Here is a 22,348-nt window from a genome sequence, read left to right on the forward strand (position 1 = left end):
CCCCTCATCTTCACTGTCCTGATTGATTCTCCGACGCATCCTTTTCACCCACAAACCACTTACTGACTCCCGAGCTTCCATGTCCTCATTCCCCCACATCGTACACAGACTCCCTGTGTGAGACACACACACACACACACACACACACACACACACACACACACACACACATTCATATGCAAAGCGGGCTGAGATGAAATTGAAATGAAAGCACTATTACGGTATCAATCTTTATCTAATCCATTCTCTGGAAAGAGATTGTAATTTACCTCCAAATCAGTTGACTCTAACAAGGGCCAGTGCTCACATCGCTCTTCCTCACACACACACACACACACACACACACACACACATTTCATTTCTCCTTCTTCTAATTCTGCCTGTGCAGACGCCTTCCAGGCACACAATATCAACCGCAATCAATTTCACATCACACAAAAACACCTTTCAAACCCCGCAGTCCAGAAGTCTGAGGAGGAAACCTGAACCAGTCTGTTTTAAATGTGTTGAGTCGTCTGTCTGATCGCTGCGTCCGCTCCCCGCTGACGGACCGGGACACGGACCAAGCCGGAGCCACAGAACTGAGTCCAAATGGGAAATGACAGGATGATGGGTCCAGAGCCAGAGCAGACGATCTGTGTGAGCTCCAAGTCAGAGCAGAGTGCTGGAAGCAGGACCAGGACCCTAGTGGACCTGGACCTGGAGCAGCTGGATGGATTCTCTGCGAGGGGACTTGAAACGGTCTCAGCTCCACTTTGGAACTTTCACATCCTGAGAACTTTCTCATGAGCAGAGCAAGTCTCCATCCTCCTGCATCTCCATGTGCTGTCACCATGTGACCTCATGTGACCTCATGTGACCTCATGTGACCCTCATGTGAGACATGGTCCTCCTGAACCTGGACCAAGTTAGTCCTCCTGAACCTGGACCTGATCCTACCCCGTCAGGTTGGCATGTGGTCACATGTTCAGTGACGGTGAACAGAGAGGGTCCACGGTGGTTACTTCCTGCTTCTGGGTCGGGTCAAGGTCCGTTCATGTTCTAACTCCTGGTTCACATAGACGTGTTTGGACGGGGGTTTGGTCCCCCTTCAGGGTTTGACTGACAAACAGACTCCAGATCAGAGACACTCCTGAATCCATGACCCCGTGTTTCCAACACATGTAAATATGTGAGGTGTAGTAAAGGTTCGGCCTGTAGGGGGCGCTAGCAGAGCTGGTCTGTGCATCTGGCTGCTGGAGTCACATTCGTGTCCAGATGGACGTTTAGTGGAGACGGTTTGCCAATTTATTGCTCAACGTTGGTCATGTGGGGAAGGAAGCAGATGCACACCGGGGAGAAGAGCAATCCCAGCATGCATTGCTGCTGTCTCACTGTCCATCAGGCAGGAAAACAAACAGCTGTGTCTCCAGCAGTCGGAGGGTCGGTTTCATTTCAAGTCATTGAGTGCACGCAAACAGTTCAGTTCAGTTCAATTCAAAAAAACTTTATTTGTCCCAGGGGGCGAAACAAACAAACACACAGCAGCTGTACTATCACTCCACAGATGACCAGGTTGAATCTATCAGAGAAGAGTGGAGGGATAAGTGGACCGTGATCCGACGTGCTTCGTCCGCCACTTCCACGTTGTTTTGTTTAACGCCAGGAGGCTCCGCCCCCTCCTGCCTGACAGGCAGAGTGTGTGAGTCCTCCTGATATGATCTGTGTTATATAAACACAACGTGATCAGGTTAATGAAGAGGCCGACTCGGCGCTCCAGAACTAACGGGATCAACATGAATCAAACAATTGACCTGATTCAGACTTGTGATCAAAAACCTCTCCGACAGAGCTTCGTGAAGTCGGCCTCCCGCCGTGACAATCAGCGCTCTCTAATTAGAGCGGGAAACAGTAAGTCTGCTGTACAGAGCCCACGAGCATCTGATGCTTTTCTTGTTTGTGTCTTTCATGTGACGAGCGCTCTGCTCGGCTGCTTTTGTGTTCTGATCAGCTGTCAATCAGCCGCTGAAGGCAGCGCCGCCGCCGCCGCGTCTTTCATGTGCTCTCTGTTCTTCACCTGAATAAACCTTTAACACGGCCGACATGGAGATCTATCAAACACAGGTGTCACTCTCACCATTAATAATCCACACAGACGGTTTGATGTATTACCAACCTTACAAAGCTAAAAACAGCCGATGTGTCATCTCTGACAGAGTTCATCTGTCCGTCAGTCCGAGTCAGGCTGACGAATCAGAGGACGACATTTGTCTCCTCGAGACAAAGACTCCTCTGACATCGAGAATATAAACTGAAGTGTGTAAATCCACTCTGATCCTGTATTTGATCATGTCTATAAACCCCTCTATTTCAGCCCTGCTCAGAACAGGCTGTTTCTGTGTCTGTAGCTTTAAATATGTAAATGAGCTGTGTCTGACCACGCCCCCTCTCTGGAAGGGCTCGGGTGTACTCGCTGCTTTCTGGCTCCATGTCCTATTGTTTACGGTGAGAAGGCAGACTCAGAGGGCAGAACCAACACCTAGCTGTGGGAGTGTCACCCACCTGGGGGAGGGGCTACTGCCCTTTGTGATGTCATGAAGGGAACATCTCCAAACGGCCTGTTTGAGCTCACAGCAGGCAGAAGACGGCGATCGGGCTGAAATTCTGCACGACTTTAAGAATTACGACTCAGATCTGGTTTCTAAATGAGCGCCGGGTGCCGGTCGGGCTGGAGATGGAACATCAGGTTTATGAAGCTTTTTAAAACATGAGAAGAAACGACTCCCCGATATGAGAAAAAGCCAATAACAGGCGCGCGGAGCGTTTTGAGCACATTAATAATGCCAACACTCTAATTTCCTCCTCCTGCAGCTGCACAAATACTCAGAATAAGAAGCTTATAAAATCTTGACATTTCCTGCAGCCATATGGATTCTGTCATAAAGCGTGAACGGTTACACATGAATCAATTATCGCTGTGTTATTCAAGCCAATCCGCCCAATCAGAACTGGCTGCTGGCCCTTTAAGCACTCCTCTTCTCCCATTGTTGTCCCATGTTAAGCCAGCGGAGAAAGAGAAATCAAACAGTGGTGCACTCTCGCTGACACGAGCGATACATGAATTTACACTATCTGCTGCTTTGAAGTGGAATTCCTCTCGCTGATTCTTTTCCAGCGTTCCCGCCCTCGCAGAGCGGACGCCATTGTGCTGCCACGTCTCTCATTAAGAGAGACAGTTTGGACTGATGTGCACAAAATGACACTTTGATTCTGTTTGGCTCACAGGATGGACACACACACACACACACACACACACACACACACACACACACACACACACACACACACACACACACACACACACACACACACACACACACACACACACACACACACACACACACACACACACACACACACACACACACACACACACACACACACACACACACACACTACCTGCTGCATTCATATGGCTGACCCTGCAGCTCGACCTCGGATGATACGGAGAGAGAGGAGGGAGGAGGTGATGAAAGCTTACTGACACCGGCATGCCCCTTTTGTCTACACACACACACACACAGACACACACACACACACACACACACACACACACACACACACACACACACACACACACACACACACACACACACACACACACACACACACACACACACACACACACACACACACACACACACACACACACACACGTGAACAATCTTTCAAGTTTTCAGAAAACGTTTTCCAAATATCGGATATTCTCCGTATTTTTGCCGCCTACAGATCGTATCTTGTACCCACATCCTCCTCTCTGCTCGCTGCTCGCCGCTCGCCGCTCACTCCGTGTGTGATGGGGAAATAAAGGATCTCAGATATCAAAGTAAAAAGTCATGCAGCGGTGGTTACTCTACAGACCGTTGTCATAGAGACGGGACGGACGCGCTTCATGCTACCGTTAGCGAGCGCACGGTCAGCACTTTTCATTCCTGAAAAGAACGCTAGGTGGCGCTTGTTGCGTTCACCTGCTGCTGCCCAACTTTCAACATCTGTCCACGAACCTCTGCTCCACACGGGTTCAGTGTTCGTCGTTCTGGGAGACTTTGGGCCCGAGAGGTAAATGTGATGAATGGGATTCATAATTCAGGCGACAACGCCCTTCAGAACGCCGACGGCCACGGGAGACCTGTGCTGACGCAGAATAAAAGAAACATCTGGACTCTCTGCTGACTTTTGCAATCTGTGAGTTGATTTATGTTCTTCCATCGTGCGAGCGTGAGCTGAGCGCCATCACACAGGAAACAACAATATTTACACCTTTGTTTGTGACGTCTCCCATGAAGACTCTCGGCTGCATCCTGGTGGGACATCGAGGGGTTAAAGGAACATGTCTGAAAACGACTTTGGATAGTTCTTCCTCCCACGTGACGTCTGAAAGCTTCACCGTCGTGAAGAAGAATAAAACATGGGGGAAGATCCTCTTTTGTCGCCCGTCGTCAGCGAGACGGCTTCGACGCTGAACTTTAAACACACACAGATAGCAGCGAGGAGTGTGTGTTCAAACACACTGAAACACACGGCGTGGGCGGGCAGCTTTGGCAGGAACACAGACATTAGCAGCAGCTTGTTGCTGACTTTGCTCAACGCACACAAAGCAGCCGAGCAGGCGGGCGTACGATTGCCAGATGTACACAAAGAAAGAGAGAGAGAGAAAAGGCAAAGGAAGCAGCAGCGAGCAGACTGACGCTCAGATCCTTCATGACACCAACAAGTCAACATGTTGTTTTCATCCCTGCGCTGACTGACTGCATTTAACCAGACTCTTCTTCTGCAACATCTGTGGAAACTACGACATCTTTGGTACGGTGGCCCTGAGAGCTCAAAACTGAAGCTCAAGAGAACAACTTCAAAAAGACAAAACAGCGAAGCAAACAACGGACACAAACAGGTGCTAACAGGTGCTAACAGGTGCTAACAGGTGCTAACAGGTGCTAACAACACCTGACACGTGTCAAAGGTTTGATCCCAGCTCTTAATCATGACACTTCACCCCAAGTTTCTCCCGCTGCTTCTTCAGCTGTTTACTCTGCAGCAGCCTCTACCATCAGTGTGTGAATGTGTATGAATGGATGAGTTAATACTGATGGACTCTTTACTCTGCAGCAGCCTCTACCATCAGTGTGAATGTGTATGAATGGATGAGTTAATACTAATGGACTCTGCAGCAGCCTCTACCATCACTGTGTATATACTGTGCTTTCATTATGCCAAACGCACATTTTTTCTGTGTTTCATTAAACAGAAATAATTTGTTCTTCTTCAAAGAGTAAAAACATTTCTCTCTCTCTCTGCGTTCACTTCACTAACCTGTGGTGTCGGAGCCTCGGGCAGCAGTAACTGCCCCTCGGGTCACATCCACAGGACCGAGGCTGATCAGAGTCACAGCAGCACCTGAGCCGTGTGTTCATGCCCTTTGTCTCTTCCCTTCAGCTCACTCTGCTCTGTTTCTCTGTGTCTTTAACTTCGGCTGTGCTTGTGGAGAAGTAGGGTTTGAAAACCAGCAGCAAACTGATTCCATTCATCTGCTTCAGCAGCACTAACAGTAGAGTCTTAACACAGCATTAGACACTCTCTAAAAAGACAGATGAGGTTTGAGACAGCAAGACGATGAACGCATCACTGAAAAATGTCCTTCTTCTAACTTTAGATTCTGCTCCTGAATGCTCTGGATTTGATTGGACCAGAGAAGGTAGGCGGGGCTTTGAAGGCCGTTTTGGACGCCCCTGGGTTTGCCAGATATGAGAGCAGTTATCAGGTGAACAGGTGTTGCAGCGATGGAAGCGGGCAGTGGAACTGCTTCAGATAGAAGTGATTGTACCCGAGCTAAAAAGCCTCTGCATGTTTCTAATAAGCTCCAGCAGCAGAAAGCTGCTCAAACTAGGATCAATGTTGGAGATGAAACATGGAGAGAGGTTAGAACGCAGAAAGCTTTACAGACCCATGCAGAGCTGGCTAAACACTGAAGCTACAGTGTCCACCACATGCAGAGCTGGCTAAACACTGAAGCTACAGTGTCCACCACATGCAGAGCTGGCTAAACACTGAAGCTACAGTGTCCACCACATGCAGAGCTGGCTAAACACTGAAGCTACAGTGTCCACCACATGCAGAGCTGGCTAAACACTAAAGCTACAGTGTCCTCCACATGCAGAGCTGGCTAAACACTGAAGCTACAGTGTCCTCCACATGCAGAGCTGGCTAAACACTGAAGCTACAGTGTCCACCACATGCAGAGCTGGCTAAACACTGAAGCTACAGTGACCACCACATGCAGAGCTGGCTAAACACTGAAGCTACAGTGACCACCACATGCAGAGCTGGCTAAACACTGAAGCTACAGTGTCCACCACATGCAGAGCTGGAGCTAAACACTGAAGCTACAGTGACCACCACATGCAGAGCTGGCTAAACACTGAAGCTACAGTGACCACCACATGCAGAGCTGGCTAAACACTGAAGCTACAGTGTCCACCACATGCATAGCTGGCTAAACACTGAAGCTACAGTGTCCACCACATGCATAGCTGGCTAAACACTGAAGCTACAGTGACCACCACATGCAGAGCTGGCTAAACACTGAAGCTACAGTGCCACCACACGCAGAGCTGTGTGAGAGGAGGGGGGGAGACAGCTCTCTGTGATGATTAGAGTTTAGACTGCAGTACTCATTTTAAACACTAGGGGGCAGAGTGACATATTGTTCCTTTGAGTTAAACTCTCATTTTATTTAAATTTTTATTTATTTATTTTAACTCATTCTAAACTATAATATTTTAAAAACGATCTTAATGTTGCCCAACCCTGCAGCTGTTTTCCACCAAATACGAATATTCGTATACAAATCAAGACTGAGAGTTTCACGAGTTGACACGAATAATGGAGGTCAAAGCTTTCTTTTGCATAAAAAAAAGATGTTCTTATTTTGCATTTCATTCTGCAGGAAGTACTCCAACAAAGTGCACTTTGGCCAAGAAGAAATATTCAAAGCATCACTTTATCCTGCAGGAATAAACAGGCTCAAAATGCAGAGGGAGTGAAGTAAACGTTGGCTCAAAGAAATATTAAACATTCATAAATGTGTGCTCACAAACTGCTGAATCTCTGCATCTCCTTTGACACGTTGAGTGGCCTTGGATCTCTCCAACGTGCTCTGTTACTCTGCACGCTTTGGAAATATTTCCAGCTTCATTTGCAGCTGAAAGTGCTTTGAGAGTTCTTTGACAAGGTTTGGAGGGGAGAGGGAGGAAAGACTGAGCTGTGAAAGCTCGGACGCGTTTATGTAAAAATCCATCAATAAGAGCTCAGAGACGCTCGACCTGCTTCCACAGTCTGAGGCGTCCGGCTGGAGCCAGTGTGAACACATTCAGCGTGTCGGCACGTCACCGGGATACAAAAAATACAATAAAACAAAAAATCATGCTAATTGATCTGCGAGATTTTACAAGCTAACGCCGATCAATGCTAACACAGGCGTCTCATGGAAGCCTTCACACCACGTTTCAGCTTTCAGGTGAGTCGTAGCGTGAGGGTGTGAGGTGCATGCTAACACGACTCTGCAGAAAGGTGGACCCCCCCCCCCCACACACACACACACCCACACACCCACACACACACACACACCCACACACACACACACGCAGGGCGTCTGCAGCAGGCGTGGATCCATGTCCCTAATCTCTGCAGGCTGAATGTCATTGCCGTCTCCCGCTCGCTGCTGAGGTGAGAGATAATCTAATCACCGGGGAGACAGAAAGTAGATGTGCGGAGGGGAAGCAGGACGGGGAGATAAAACGGCGAGGCAGAGGAGGACGCCGGCCACAGCGGGTCTTTGAACTCCCCTCTAACAAACAATTGAAGGACATAAGACCGAGTATAACAGCACAACAACAAATGTGGAAGGTTGAAACCTCCGACTCCGAGCTTCTGCTGAGGCTGCTTCTTCTGTTTTTCATCTTTTTTTTTCTCTAGACGTGCAATTAGGAGGAAAGGGGGCGGGGCTTATTCCAATGTGCGTCCTTGAACACATACCGCTGAAGACTCTTTGTCTAAAACCTGCATTACTCTTCATGTCCTGCAGGGGGGGAAAGAGATTCACTCGCTCAGTGAACGCTGACCTCCTGAAACGTTTATGGTCTCAATCTCCAGCTTCAACATACAGGGGGAGGAGTTAGGGGCGGGGCTACCTGGGATTGACAAGTTGTTCTGTGGGTGACCACTGAATGTCTTGTTTGGCACATCGAGGCTGCACGTCCCGTCTCTCAACTCACTGAAATCAGAACCTTGACATGGCAGCCATTTCTCCTCTGTCCAGGTGTTCCTCAGGGTTCTGTCCTGGGTCCCCTCCTCTTCATCCTCCTCCTTCCTCCTGGTCGGATCTGTAAATCCAGCTCCACCGGCTCCCTCCCTGACTGATCACCTGCAGCCTCCTCAGATGAAACCGTGACCTCCTCAGTCTCCCCTGTCTGACTAACGCCACCCAGTCTGCATGTTTACATCCCTCACTCCCATCAGCACCGCCATCCTCACCGCCGCCATGCTTCCGCCCAGCATTGACTCCCTCTCAAGTCCATCCACAAGCTCCAACTGGTCCAGAACTCTGCAGCTGGAATCATCTCCAGAAGCTCATCGGCTCCTAGCTTAAAAAGCTCAGCGCTAACACTGGACAGGTGTGTTGAACCTGAGGAGGCAGTGTGTGTGTGTGTGTGTGTGTGTGTGTGTGTGTTTCTCTCACTCTGTATCTGAAGAAGGAGATTCTATGTCTGATATGGATAAAGGAGTTTGTTGTTCCCTGTTTGAAAATCATCTCATGTCACGTCTCACCTCAGGAGACCCCAGGAGACCCCCCCCCCCCCCCCCGCTGTGAGGTCCAGGTCAGGACGATTTAAAGGGCTTCTGTTTAAAAGGTTTTCGTGACCTTGAGCTCCATAAACTCGACGACACAGGGATCCTTGTCACTGCTCGTGAAGTCGACGCTCTGACGGGTTCACGCCGGAGCGTGGCCCCCCCTCTACTCAGGGGTCATTCAGAGATAATCATCAGGATAAAAGAGAGAAACGGCGAGCGGAGCGTTCAGGTCAGGAGGAGGCTCTGCGTGCTCGTGTCTCTCACCAGGACACTTTCTCATTATCTGCATTCATATGCACAGGAGGACGAGGACGCCTCCACTCATCACCCTCAATTACACACTGCACACAGAGGAGAGCCTGCCTCACAGGAGGAGGAGGAGGAGGAGGAGGAGGAGGAGCAGGAGGAGGAAGAGGAGGAGGAAGAGGAGGAGGAGGAGGAGGATGAGGACGAGGAGGAGGAGGAAGAGAAGGAGGAGGAAGAGGAGGAAGAAGAGGAGGAAGAGGAGGAGGAGGAAGAGGAGGAGGAGCAGGAGGAGGAAGAAGAGGAGAAGCAGGAGGAAGAGGAGGAGGAGGAGGAGGATGAGGACGAGGAGGAGGAGGAAGAGAAGGAGGAGGAAGAGGAGGAAGAAGAGGAGGAGGAGGAAGAGGAGGAGGAGCAGGAGGAGGAAGAGGAGAAGCAGGAGGAGGAAGAGGAGGAGCAGGAGGAGGAGGACGAGGAGGAGGAGGAAGAGGAGGAGGAGCAGGAGGAGGAAGAAGAGGAGAAGCAGGAGGAAGAGGAGGAGGAGGAGGAGGATGAGGACGAGGAGGAGGAGGAAGAGAAGGAGGAGGAAGAGGAGGAAGAAGAGGAGGAGGAGGAAGAGGAGGAGGAGCAGGAGGAGGAAGAGGAGAAGCAGGAGGAGGAAGAGGAGGAGCAGGAGGAGGAGGACGAGGAGGAAGAGGACAAGGAAGAGGACGAGGAGGAGGATGAGGAGGAGGAGCAGGAGGAGGAAGAGGACGAGGAGGAGGAGGAGGAGGAAGAGGACAGGAGGGGCAGGAGGAGGATGAGGAGGAGGAGGAAGAGGACGAGGAGGAGGACGAGGAGGAGGACGAGGACAAAGAGAAGAAGGAGGAGCAGGAGGAGGAGGAAGAGGACAGGAGAAGGACAGGGAGGAGGACGAGGAGGAGGAAGAGGAGGAGGAGCAGGAGGAGGAGAAGGAGGAAGGTGAGAGGAGGAGGAGGAGGACGAGGAGGACGAGGAGGAAGAGGAGGAGGAGGAGGACGAGGAGGAAGAGGACAGGAGGAGCAGGAGGAGGAGGAGCAGGAGGAGCTGACAGGATGCTGTAGTTAGAATCACTTCAGCGGGACAGAAGGAGGAGGAGGAGCAGGAGGAGGAGCAGGAGGAGGAGCAGGAGGAGGAGCTGTGCACTCGGCTCCTGAAAGACTTCACAGGTTCTTCTTCTGTCAGCTTGTTGATCCTGTTTGTTTCCAGTCTGAACTCAAACAGGAAGTGACCACAGTCTGTAATCCTCCTTCAGTGTTTCAGCTGCTCCGTGTGCACAGCGTCATGAGAACCACCAGGTCACACGAGGTCAACATGCTAACAGCAGTTTGTCTCTCTCAGGTTCAGACGTCATGTTGATGAAGGGAAGGATGATACCATCAGGAGTCTGTAGGATGTCTTTTATTTTGAAAATTGAGCATTGAGTGTTTCCATGTCTGACTTCCTGTCCAGGTCCGTTCTGCTCCGTCACAAAAGGACTCGCAGCGTGTTTTAGAAACGGAGCAGAGCGCTGTGACGCTGCTGACAAACTGGAGATATGACGGACAGCCAACAGCACCGGCGTGCGGGCCGCAGCGTGCGGGCCGCAGCGTGCGGTGACGACTGAACAATTTTAGTAAAAGATTGAATTGCAATTTTTCTGGCAGAATTTGCGATTTCAATTTTTTTATCACGATTTTCTTCAAATCAAGCTTCTGCAATGTTCTCAATGTACTTCAACATTTACAAACATGACAGGAAATGACATCACACCAGTTAAAACTTTAAATGCCAGAACTCTAAATGAATAGAATGAAAACTAAAGTTAAGAATTGATTTCAGATTTATGAAGAAGAAACACACAGACGTGTGATGTTCTTGTTTTTAGTGTCAGTTTGACAGAAATCTGCTCTGAAGTGTTGATATATATTTTGGGCCTTTGGGGTTGCCGTAGGTGACTTAGTTCACAGAAGTTATGAAACAAGAGAAGCTAACAATGTCTCCATATTTTCTTCTCGCCATACGGCTGAAACATTTACCTGTGAGCTTCATTTCATGTTCAGGTCTTTCATTGTTTATTTTGAGTTTGTTTAATAAAGTTACAACATGAGACAACAATTGATACATTCGCGATGCTAACCGTTAGCATTCCTATTCAAATTCTCATAGACGTTAGCATCAAGCTAGCGGACTTTTCGGTTGTTTAGCATATTATGAGATGAATAACTTCTGTTTTGATGTCTGTTTAGTTTTACAGCTTCTTTTATTAAAGACTGGACAAAGAAACTTCAGCTTCTTTATTGGAGGAAAACTGTGAGCTATCTGTGGAGCTGTGTATCAGGCTAAAGAAGTCACGCACACACGCAGGGGCAGAATAGACGGCGTGTGTAAATTAGCTGACAACGGCTCCTGGGTCAGTCCGGAGAAGCACTGCCAAAAACCGCGGCTTTGGCGATCACGTGATCGCGTTTTTTGAAATCGCGATTTCGATCAGAAAACGATAAATCATTCAGCCTTAGCGTGCGGATCGCAGCGTGCGCACACTCGTCGTCTTGAGATGTGCTGCATGTCTTATGAAAGAAGCTGAAGTTATTACTCTACACGTCCTGTCTGCCGACAGCGGCGTCTCGATCAGACTGAGACTGAAGACAAAGACTGTTGACATGGAGTCGCTTCTATTTCAGATCAGCTGATTAAACTTCTGATTCAATCAGGACACAGTCACACATTTGATTCTAATCTAATAACTGCAAATAACTCCAGCTGAAGCAAACTGTGTGTGTGTGTGTGTGTGTGTGTGTGTGTGTGTGTGTGTGCTCTGGCTGCAGCCTCTCTTTTCCTCAGACCAACTTTGACTCTCACGGCGAGGAAGAAGAAAAGCAGGCGGAGCGGAGTGAGGCGTCCACGCTCAGGTCACGGCTCGCCTCCTGACCTCATCACACCCGACCAGATGAAACCAACCAGCAGGTCACTAACTCACCAGTCCACGCGTGCAGGAAGCCCGAGGGCTGACCTGGACACGAGTCTCTCTCTGCAGCTACTGAACCTTTTAAAGAGAGCTGTACAAACCTTCCCTCCTCCTGTTAACCTTTCAGTCCGTCCCTTTAACTCACATCCTTCTCATGCGGCCTGTAAAGGGCACGCGGTGTGTGTGTGTGTGTGTGTGTGTGCTGCGTTACACTGAGGACACACTGCTCAACACGAGGGCAGAGAAAAAGCCTCCTCTTAGATCTCCATTGAAACACACACAGAGAGAGGTGGAGGAAACATCTGACCTGTGTTGACGGCTCGGCCTCCCTCCTGGTTCGGCCTGGAGAAAGCCACTGTGCCGTCACCGTCCTCCCCCCACGCAGCCCTGCAGGACACAACGGAGGGACATTAATGCCATGAAGGGACATTACATAGAAGACAAGAGGAGACAGAAGGAAGGTCAGGAAACAGAACCGTCGACAAGGGTGGGAAAAAGACTGAAAACATACAAGGTAGATAAACACCTCTGCAGCAGCCTCTACCATCAGTGTGTGAGTGTGTATGAATGGATGAGTTCATACTGATGGACTCTTTACTCTGCAGCAGCCTCTACCATCAGACAAACAGCTTCCTGCTCCTCACTGAGACGTTAGCGTCACATGGTCTCGTTCATCACAACAATCGATCTTCATAAAAAGTAATTAAAGGCTGAAAATAAAATCTGATCATTGAACAGCATGAAGCTCCTCCTTCAGTGTTCGTCTCCTCGGCTCAGTCGATGCTGCTCTCGCTGAAAATGGGAGCCATTATTCCAGAGCAGCGGTCTCCACTGGATGACTAGATTAGCTGCGATGAATCATGAGCTCACTTCAAATCGACAAAAACACTTCTCGGGACATTGAATTTAAAAGGGAGTGATTCATACGCATCGGGCCGGGCCGCCCGTGTATTCCATCACAGACAGCCCGGGAACATCTCCGCTTTGTTTCTGCAGAATAATAATGAACACAGCCCACTTTCATTTCAACTGTGGGGAACATTCAGCTGATTCCATCTGAAGGACCAAGAGTTTACTGGACCTGCACCCCCCCTGCAGAGCCCCCCCCCCCCCTGCAGAGCTCTGAGTGAGCTTTGCTCTCCAGTATAGTTTCCTCCTGCACAGTGTGACATCATCACACAGCGACCTGCAGATATCATCAGTCTCACTCTGAACATCTTCATCTCCTCCCAACAAAAAAAAACTGATCTCAAACAAAACAACTGCAGGCTGTAGGCGCACGTCCTGCCCGGGGAGGTCGGGGTCATGCCATGGCGTGCTAATAGAGACAGGGGGAGGGGCTCAGACACTCGGGAGGGGGGGAGGGGAGCCAGGTGAGGGGCTTCAGGTGTCTGATTCAGATCCTACTGGACGCCTCCCTTTAGAGGTTAGACCCAGACCTCTGGAAGGATTTAAAGAGTGGAACGCCTCGGGAGCCACCAGGAGGCGCTGGAGAGCGGAGGTCTGGGTCGACCCGACCTCGGATAAGAGGAAGAGTCAAATCCTGGTGTTCTCAGATCAGTGCTGGGCAGAGCTACAACCCTACGAGCATCAGAAGCTTTTCATTGGTGCTTGTGGTGATGCACGCCACGGGGCCTAACTGAGAGCTTCTGGACTCATCATGGAAGAATAACTGTCTGATTAGTGAGAGTGGAGCTGAAGACAAACTGTGAGCGTCTCACTGAGCCCAGCCAGGAAGTCCATCACACCGCCTCAACAACACGGCGGCTCACTCCTCGCCACACGTCTCCGTCGTGCTCCTAAAGACCCGTTCAGGTCCCAGCAGGAGGCGAGACACGCGTCTCCCCTGTGTCTCTCTGCAGAGTGAGCGTGAGCTGCATTATGCACTATGTCTCTTTAATCAGATGTAAACGTGACGGAGCGGCGTCTGACGCAGAGCTGCTCAATGGATCAAACCTCCTTCGATGAGCGGAGAGACTGATGCTTTAGTTCTGTATAAGACGTGAGCCTGAGAGCGAGCGAGAGCGAGCGAGAGAGAGAGAGAGCCACGGGACCCTGAATCTGTCCAGGAGGAGACTCCAACGTTCAGCTTTGAGAAAATGGTTGAAAATCAAACTAAACAAAAACAGAAAGTTTAACACAGTCTGACACATTTCTCCAAAACAAAGACTTTTAAATCTTTTTAGCTTCAAATCAAAACTTTCTGTTCGTCGTCTTTTTAAACATTTATTTCTTATTCCAGAGAGTCAGAGGACTGACATGCAGCGACAGGCTGGATTGGAAACCCGGGGCGTACGCACCAACCACTAGGCCACCAGTCTGTAAACTCCCTCTCTCCATCTTCTATTCCGCTTCACGGTCGAGGTCACAGAGCCGATCCCAGCAGCTCCAGCCAATCACAGGGCAGACGTACAGAGACAGGCAAGTCTCCGTCTCGTCTGTCCGAGCTGAAGCTGACTGTAAAAAATGAAACGCTGACGCTTCCTGCAGGTTTGAGAAGATCAAACGCTTTCTCCCCCCCCGGAGGAAAGGTCGCCATTAATCGCTGATAACGCTGAAAGGAATCATTAAATGTCAGCAGCACTCGGCTGCACGACCACGACGACAGGGAAACATTTCTGTGACATTTGAGGACGGAGAACCGAGGCCGAGTTAATAACCAGACCAACGGATAGAAGCAGACGTCTGCGGTCACTGCAGATCCTGTTTCCTGCACACACACACACACACACACACACACACACACACACACACACACACACACACACACACACACACACACACACACACACACACACACACACACACACACACACACACACACACACACACACACACACACACACACACACACACACACACACACACACACACACACACACACACACACACACACACACACACACACACACACACACACACACACACGTGTCTGCACTCATCTGTATGTGCCCTGCATCTTCACAGCAGGAGGCAGCCACACTGACCCGCTAACAGCACAGAGCAGCTCGCCGCCGGCTCTGGAGCGGCGAGGTCTCCCTCCCGCTGGAATCATTCCTTACATGTTCACTAACGTTCAACCTCAGCTGGAAGTCAATAAACCATCAGAGTCATAGAGCGTGTGGTCGATTACGTCCTTTGTCCTGAACATCCAGAACGAGAACATCCTGACCCAGAACTCATCGTCATAGAATGCATCCAACACGAGCTGCACGTGACAGGTGGAGCTGCAGCTCTCCTGTCCTGACCTGCAGCAGTCTGAACTCTGAGCTCTAAACCTGAGCTTTCACGTCAGTCTGACTCTCCGTCCCCGCGCTGAGCGCTCCTCGTTTCTCTGGAGAAACACGAGAAGGTTCTAATCACAGAGCAGCTACAGGACGTGTGGACTCAGACTCCAGCTGCTCCTTCAGGACAGACTGCACAAGAACTCCAGAGAAAACAGAATAACTCACAGTGTACTGAGACCTCTGTCTTATGCTAAGCTAGCAGCTAGCAGCGCTTCTTATTGAAGTGGTTTTGGACTAATCTTGATGTCGTGTGTAAAGCACTTTGAGTTGCCTTGTTGTTGAAATGTGCTTTATAAATAAACTTGCCTAATCTAATAAAAGAGTTCCAATCTGGAAACTTCATGTTGTCCATTTCTTGTCCTCCTCCGACCTGCCGGGACGCTTTGTTGTTGTTGTTCATCTGACTCCAACATGTCTGTCTACAAACCCTCCAATGATGAGAAAAGTCCATCCTCTCCGTCTTCTGCCTGCTGTGTGCTCAAACAGGCCGTTTGGAGATGTTCCCTTCATGACATCACAAAGGGCAGTAGCCCCTCCCCCAGGTGGGTGACACTCCCACAGCTAGGTGTTTGTTCTGCCCTCTGAGTCTGCCTTCTCACCGTAAACAATAGGACATGGAGCCAGAAAGCAGCGAGTACACCCGAGCCCTTCCAGAGAGGGGGCGTGACCAGACACAGCTCATTTACATATTTAAAGCTACAGACACAGAAACAGCCTGTTCTGAGCAGGGCTGAAATAGAGGGGGTGTGGCCTTGAGAGAACAGGAAACACAAGTTCTTATTCGACTCTTCTTTGTCTTCTCAGTTTACCTGGACTGTCCTTCATGTGCGTCTCCTTGAATTGCTCCCCGGGGACAAATAAAGTTTTCTGAATTGAATTTGTGGAATAAGAACTTCAGGCAGGATTGACTTCAGTTTGTTTTGAGCCGAGCTGCCAAAGGTCAGAGCTCTGACGGTGGCTGCTCCACACTGAACACTGTTTATGGAAATTCAACATTCGCTAAAGTATTTGAGTTCATGCAGCTCCACTCTCCTCCCACAAACGCACACAGCTCCCTCCACTTCACTTTTTATGTGCTTCTTTCAGTGTTCACTGGAAGCGTGTGAAAGTCCTCTCACAGCAGACACACAGTATTGATCTGAGGCTGGAGAATAAGAGAGAGCTGTGTTCGGATACAGTCGTCTGTTCTGGATCACCTGCAGAGAAGCTCGCAGCCTCTGACACACTTTCTAGAAACTCAGACTTTCACATCTCATTTCTTCTGCTCCATTTTTCAAACGAGGACGTGAGAGTGTCTGCCAAGGAAAACATGAAACACTCAATATTCATCCTCCGCCTAAATCAACAAACGACACTCAGGTCTGGAGTCATTACGCTGCCGTCTCTTCAGAAAACATTAAGGCGGGTTAATAGCTGCAGCAGACGCATTAGAGGGTGGAGGGTGGACGTGGCTCTCCATCATGCCGCTCCCTCTGAATGATCGACTGAACGCCTCATAAACACCCGGCCAGATGCAAGCTCGCCGTCAACAAATCACTGCTGCTCCACTTCTGCTGGCTGCAACACGTGCACACGGCCTGAGGCGTTACAGCAGCAGAGGACGTGACGGCGTGCGAGGGGGGCGTGTCTGCCAGGTGTGTTCAGGGTCAGTCTGCATCTTCACTTCTGATTTCACCACAGTGGGATGTTAGTGTCTGATATAACAGGCTGCAACCTCCACTGTAGAAATGACCCTGAAGTGTAACACCCTGCAGTACATGGAGTGTCCACTAGAGGCTGGCTGCAGTTCCTGGAGTGTCCACTAGAGGCTGGCTGCAGTTCCTGGAGTGTCCACTAGAGGCTGGCTGCAGTACCTGGAGTGTCCACTAGAGGCTGGCTGCAGTTCCTGGAGTGTCCACTAGAGGCTGGCTGCAGTACCTGGAGTGTCCACTAGAGGCTGGCTGCAGCAGCACAGGAAGTCACATACACACCCATTCAAACAGCCTGTTTTTACAGCAGACATGAACATGTTTACAGCCTGCTTCAAAAAACCAAATAGGTGTGATTAGCTCATGTCTCCATCCACACACACTGTACGGGGGGAATGTTTTGATGACTCAGCAGTTTTGATTGGATGAAGGATCAGAGTTATTCACAATAAGGCGTGTAGCTGAGCTGATGCGTGGGTTAGGGTTCAAACACATGCTGGACATGTGACCTGCTGACTCTACAGTGCTCGTAGCTGTGAGGGTCTCAGTATGTCAGCCCTGTGATTGGCTGGTGAACGGTCCAGAGTGTAACCCCGCCTCTCGCCCAATGAGAGTTGGTCTCGTTCCCAGCCCTCCACGACCCCGAAAGGGAAACCAGCATCGATGGACGGACGATCGGCCAACCAGCCGATGAACAAGAGACAGTCGACGCTGTGATTGGACTGTTTTTATTTGTTCCAACAGGAAGTGATGTGGCGGCGTGCGGTTCAGAGAGATCTCCCTGTAGGTTCCTGTGTGCACTGTTACTCATGTTTGAAAGAGGAGCTCCTCATTCCCCAGTTTAGCAGCGAGCTCATTGGATACGCCATCTTATCCGCCCGCTCAAACAGCGAGCTGCGGGCGTCCTCTCCCTCTGACACGCACACAGAGCCGTGTATGCTCAATGATCTTCTAAAAGCTTCCTTTCATGTGTCCTGCTCGCCCTCCTCTCACAGCTCCGTTAGCGCCGCTGCACACTTTGTCAAAAGTCTGCTGCACAAACTTTGGCGAGCCGTCTGCGAGCGCTCGGAGGCTGAACGACGAGTCAGACAGAGGCGGCTCGGCATGTCTTCCAAAACGCTCGCCGCCGCCGGCTGCACAGAAAATCAATTTGTGTTTAAGAAGGTGTTGAGCTGCACGCGGCCGGCTGAAGTGAAAGATGATGGAAGAGGTGAGGAGCTAAAGCTCTCTAGTGAAACACTGAGTGAACTTCACCACACGATGACGGTGAAGATCTTTGTTATTTCACCCTGAAGGATCAACGAGGCCGTCAGCTGCTTTAAATATGTAAATGAGCTGGGTCTGGCCACGCCCCCTCTCTGCTGTAACATCTGAAGTGCACACAAACATGTGAACCGTTTGTTCACGGAGAGACGTGTTTTCACTGTTTCACTAATTCACCAACATGGTGTCCTCGTCTTCCATCGAACATCCAATCAGTGACGAGCGTTTAATTTCTCTTCGCTCGACATGTTTGACTGGATGCATCTCAACACGAGCTGCACGCACGGCCTCGTCCCGGGAGACGACAGAGACGAGCTCGTCTTCTGACCACATTCACAGGACAGTTCACGGTCTCACCTCCGACTCCAGCACAGCAAACAGCAGCGAGTCCTTTAAAGGGGCGGTGATCAGTTAGCCATCGATCAGCTGATATCGTTCTTTGATCTGTCTCTGGTGTGTGCAGACAGAACGGCATCCATGAAGACATTTACTGTGTCCGCTGAAAAGAACCGCCCGACACCCTGCATGATTCACACAGCGCCCCCTGCTGGAGAGCGCACACGGAGCAGGTCCCTCTGATAGACACACCAGCCTGTCCTCCATTCACCTAGATATAGATCATATAGATGTGCAGACTGACAACACGTTCAATTCAAGTTCTACATTTTCACGCACGCACGCACGCACGCACGCACGCACACACACACACACACACACACACACACACACACACACACACACACACACACACACACACACACACACACACACACACACACACACACACACACACACACACACACACACACACACACACACACACACACACACACACACACACACACACACACACACACACACACACACACACACACACACACACACTCTTTTGTTTACTCTCTCTCTCCCTCTGGGACTCGGAGAAACATCAAGAGAGAAATCCAGAGGATTCCGGCTCACACCCGCCGCTCGCCCTGGAGAGCTATCGCTGCAGGGCGCCAGGCGGGAAAAACAATGTGAGGCGTGATCTATATCAGCTACTCCAGCGGGGCGAGCGAGAGAGAGAGAGAGAGAGAGGAATAATACACTGCAAACACTTTATCTTGTTGAGGAATGAGTGTGTGGATTCTCTTTGTAGCGGAGCAGCGAGGGCTCTCCAGGGACACACGGGAGGAGATAAAGCTCGGCCAATCAGACGCTCGCTCTCATCACAGTCAAACATCCTGATCAATACACACATTCATACATGTCCTCTCATGTGGAAGCTGTTTCCTTTAGGAGTCAAAGGAGTGAGGAAAGAAGCTGGAGCTGATCATTAACCTCAAACTGCTTCACTTCATAAACAACAACTATGAACAAGAAGCGGCATCAGTCCGTCCGTCCTGAACAAGCTGAGCTCCTTCTCTTTAATACACCGTCTAATATTTACATCTTATATCCTGATAAAACTACATTTCACACTGTGCACATGTTTAGACATCCTGCTATAGTCGACGTTTCATCCTGTGTAAAAACTCATCTGATATTTCTGTCACATGTCCCGCCTTAGCCTAACTCCACTCACTATTATAATAATAATAATAATAATATATTATAATGACAATAAAAGCTTCTATTGTAAATAATGATGTTTATTCCATCACAGTCGTTCAAACCGCTGAAGTCCAGGTGATTCTACTTCCTGTCCTTGTGCAAACTTTGGCGTCCTGTTTGCCTCCTCTCTGCGTTCTTTTCCACCCTGCTTCTGTCCCCTGGAGGATCACGCCGACTAAAGAGCGGCACAGACGCCATCGTGCACCACTTCACCGCCGTCCAACACCAACCCATGATGCATTTTTCATTTTCATTTCTGCTGCTTGAAGTCACCTCCGGGACTGTTTGGTGAAACTGGGAATAGTGTTGGAAAAGTTAAAGTTACACAACTCATCCAGCAGAGACGTCTTTCAGTGGACTCGTCCTTCTCATGCTGCAGAGACGTCTTTCAGTGGACTCGTCCTTCTCATGCTGCAGAGACGTCTTTCAGTGGACTCGTCCTTCTCATGCTGCAGAGACGTCTTTGTCTTCTGAAGCGTGAACCATGAACAAGAGCCAATCCTCGAACTCTCCCGTCACGTCCAATCAGTGACTGTCCACATCTTCCATGTGTGTGTGTGTGTGTGTGTGTGTGTGTGTGTGTGTGGATGGATCCAGGTTTGTCTTCTTCTGCCTTCCTGAGCACACAGAGGAGTTCAGCCTTTGAATAAAACCTCCTGATTGAGCAGAGAAATCCTCATCAGCAGCATTTAGAGAGACAGTAAACAGCAGAGAGGCTGCCGTCAGGATCATTCCATAAATCACTCTCCAACCCTGCCCGTCATATTTCAGCCCATCGCAGCTTCTAGAATCTGTATATCTATGAATCAACCATGAGAACGTTTGAAATCAACCTCATTAAAGTTGAATCAGCGTGGCCGACGATGCTCCAGCAGACACGACCGCGACTCCCCGTTTAATCAAAGAAGAAGAGAGAGAGGACCGAGCAGCTGCTCTGTTCGACACATGTTCAGGACTAAAGTGGCAGCAGGAAGTGACTTCTCGTGCTGAAGAGATCAAGTTCCTGCTGCAGATGTGAATATATCACCGGAGGAATGTGCTGATCCAACATCAGCATCCGGAACTTTCCTGCACTCATAAACACAGGGACACCTTTGTTTACTGCTCATCTGTTTAGTAAACATGTGCATGACGTCTGCTCCAGTTTCCCGTGGATGACATCACTGAGACGCCGTCCATGTTTTTCACATGATTATTACTTATTAATGATGTTATCAATGACAGCAATAAGTGATTAGGATTAAGAATGGAGAATAATAAATAAGTTTATATATATATATTTATATATGTTGATTATTTTCTTATTATTATTATTTTACTGTTGTCTTTACATGTTCAAAATAAAACAAAATAAATGAATAAATACATTATACTGGGGATGTTAGCTAAAAGCTAGCCTAGCATCATCTGCTTGCATTAAAATGTGAAAGTATTGACATCAGACCCAGAGAGTGTGAACGCTGCAGGCTGGGACACGTAAAGCTGTTTAACTGATCGAAGCGTCATGAGAGGAGTTCCACACGGCTCTAATCTGAGGCCTCTGTTATTGTTATTCAGCCTTTAACTGCTCTGCCTGATCTCACCTGTGTTCTTCACACGGCTCAACTGTCCATTTACACTAAGATAAAGATTTTATTGATTTACATTGATGTAACACAGAAAAAAACAAACTCAACAAAACACAGAAGCTGGAACCAAATCGAGTCTGCACTAAAACATTGATTATTATTATTATGAATTATTATTATTTTATTATTATCAGTTATCATTATTATTATTATTATTATTATTATTATTGTTTATTATTATTATCATTATTATTATTATTATTATTATTATTATTATTATTTATTATCATTTTATTATTATTATCATTATTATTTTTTAATTATTATTGTTATTTTTTGATTATTTTCTTTGAGGTGATTCAGCTGAAGAAGGTTCAGTTATCACTTATTTCATCAGTTTAGACTGAGTCATGTCTCGTATCTAAAGACACACCAGGAGCTGCAGGAGCCGTCCTTCATCATCATCATCATCATCATCGTTTCTCGCTCAGAATAAAAACCCTCCACTAGCACCAACAAAAACAAACTGTTCTCAGGATTTACGCCGTGACTTTGTTCAAAATATTGCCAATAATATGAACAATATTAATATAAATGAACATTGTGCTTCCAAAGCTCCAAATGATAAAAGAGCATTTCATGGTTTTTAAAGGGTCCAGACTGATGAAGGAGCTGCTACTTCCTGATGTCTGTGACTTGAACACAGAACATAATGTTATTAAAGTGTCTGATGGCAGCTCTCCGTGTTCACTTTCATTATTCTTCAGGGCGCACGCCCACAGTGTATCCACTTCTTGTGATTCCATTACAAACAGTAAAAGCTCCATACAAATCAATAGTCCCCTGAACACATCA

General features: G+C 48.8%; 2 protein-coding genes across 2 annotated transcripts in view; both read right to left on the reverse strand.

The window, feature by feature from the left end:
• LOC306842019 (uncharacterized protein) overlaps positions 1-9,946 on the reverse strand; it is a gene marked incomplete at both ends in the record, with an annotated part of 10,552 nt that extends 606 nt beyond the window's left edge. The window contains 3 exon segments of the mRNA XM_079373415.1: positions 9,255-9,590; positions 9,864-9,896; positions 9,899-9,946. Of these exon segments, the coding sequence (XP_079229541.1) occupies positions 9,255-9,590; positions 9,864-9,896; positions 9,899-9,946 (417 nt within the window).
• LOC306842020 (disintegrin and metalloproteinase domain-containing protein 33-like) overlaps positions 1-12,564 on the reverse strand; it is a 42,904-nt gene extending 30,340 nt beyond the window's left edge. The window contains exon 1 of the mRNA XM_079373416.1: positions 12,402-12,564. Within this exon, the coding sequence (XP_079229542.1) occupies positions 12,402-12,524 (123 nt within the window). The 5' untranslated portion in view covers positions 12,525-12,564. The remainder of the gene's footprint in view (positions 1-12,401) is intronic.
• Between the last annotated feature and the right edge of the window lie 9,784 nt (positions 12,565-22,348).

This window comes from Symphodus melops, assembly GCF_947650265.1.
Source record: "Symphodus melops genome assembly, contig: SUPER_20_unloc_7, whole genome shotgun sequence".
Lineage (NCBI taxonomy): Eukaryota > Metazoa > Chordata > Actinopteri > Labriformes > Labridae > Symphodus > Symphodus melops.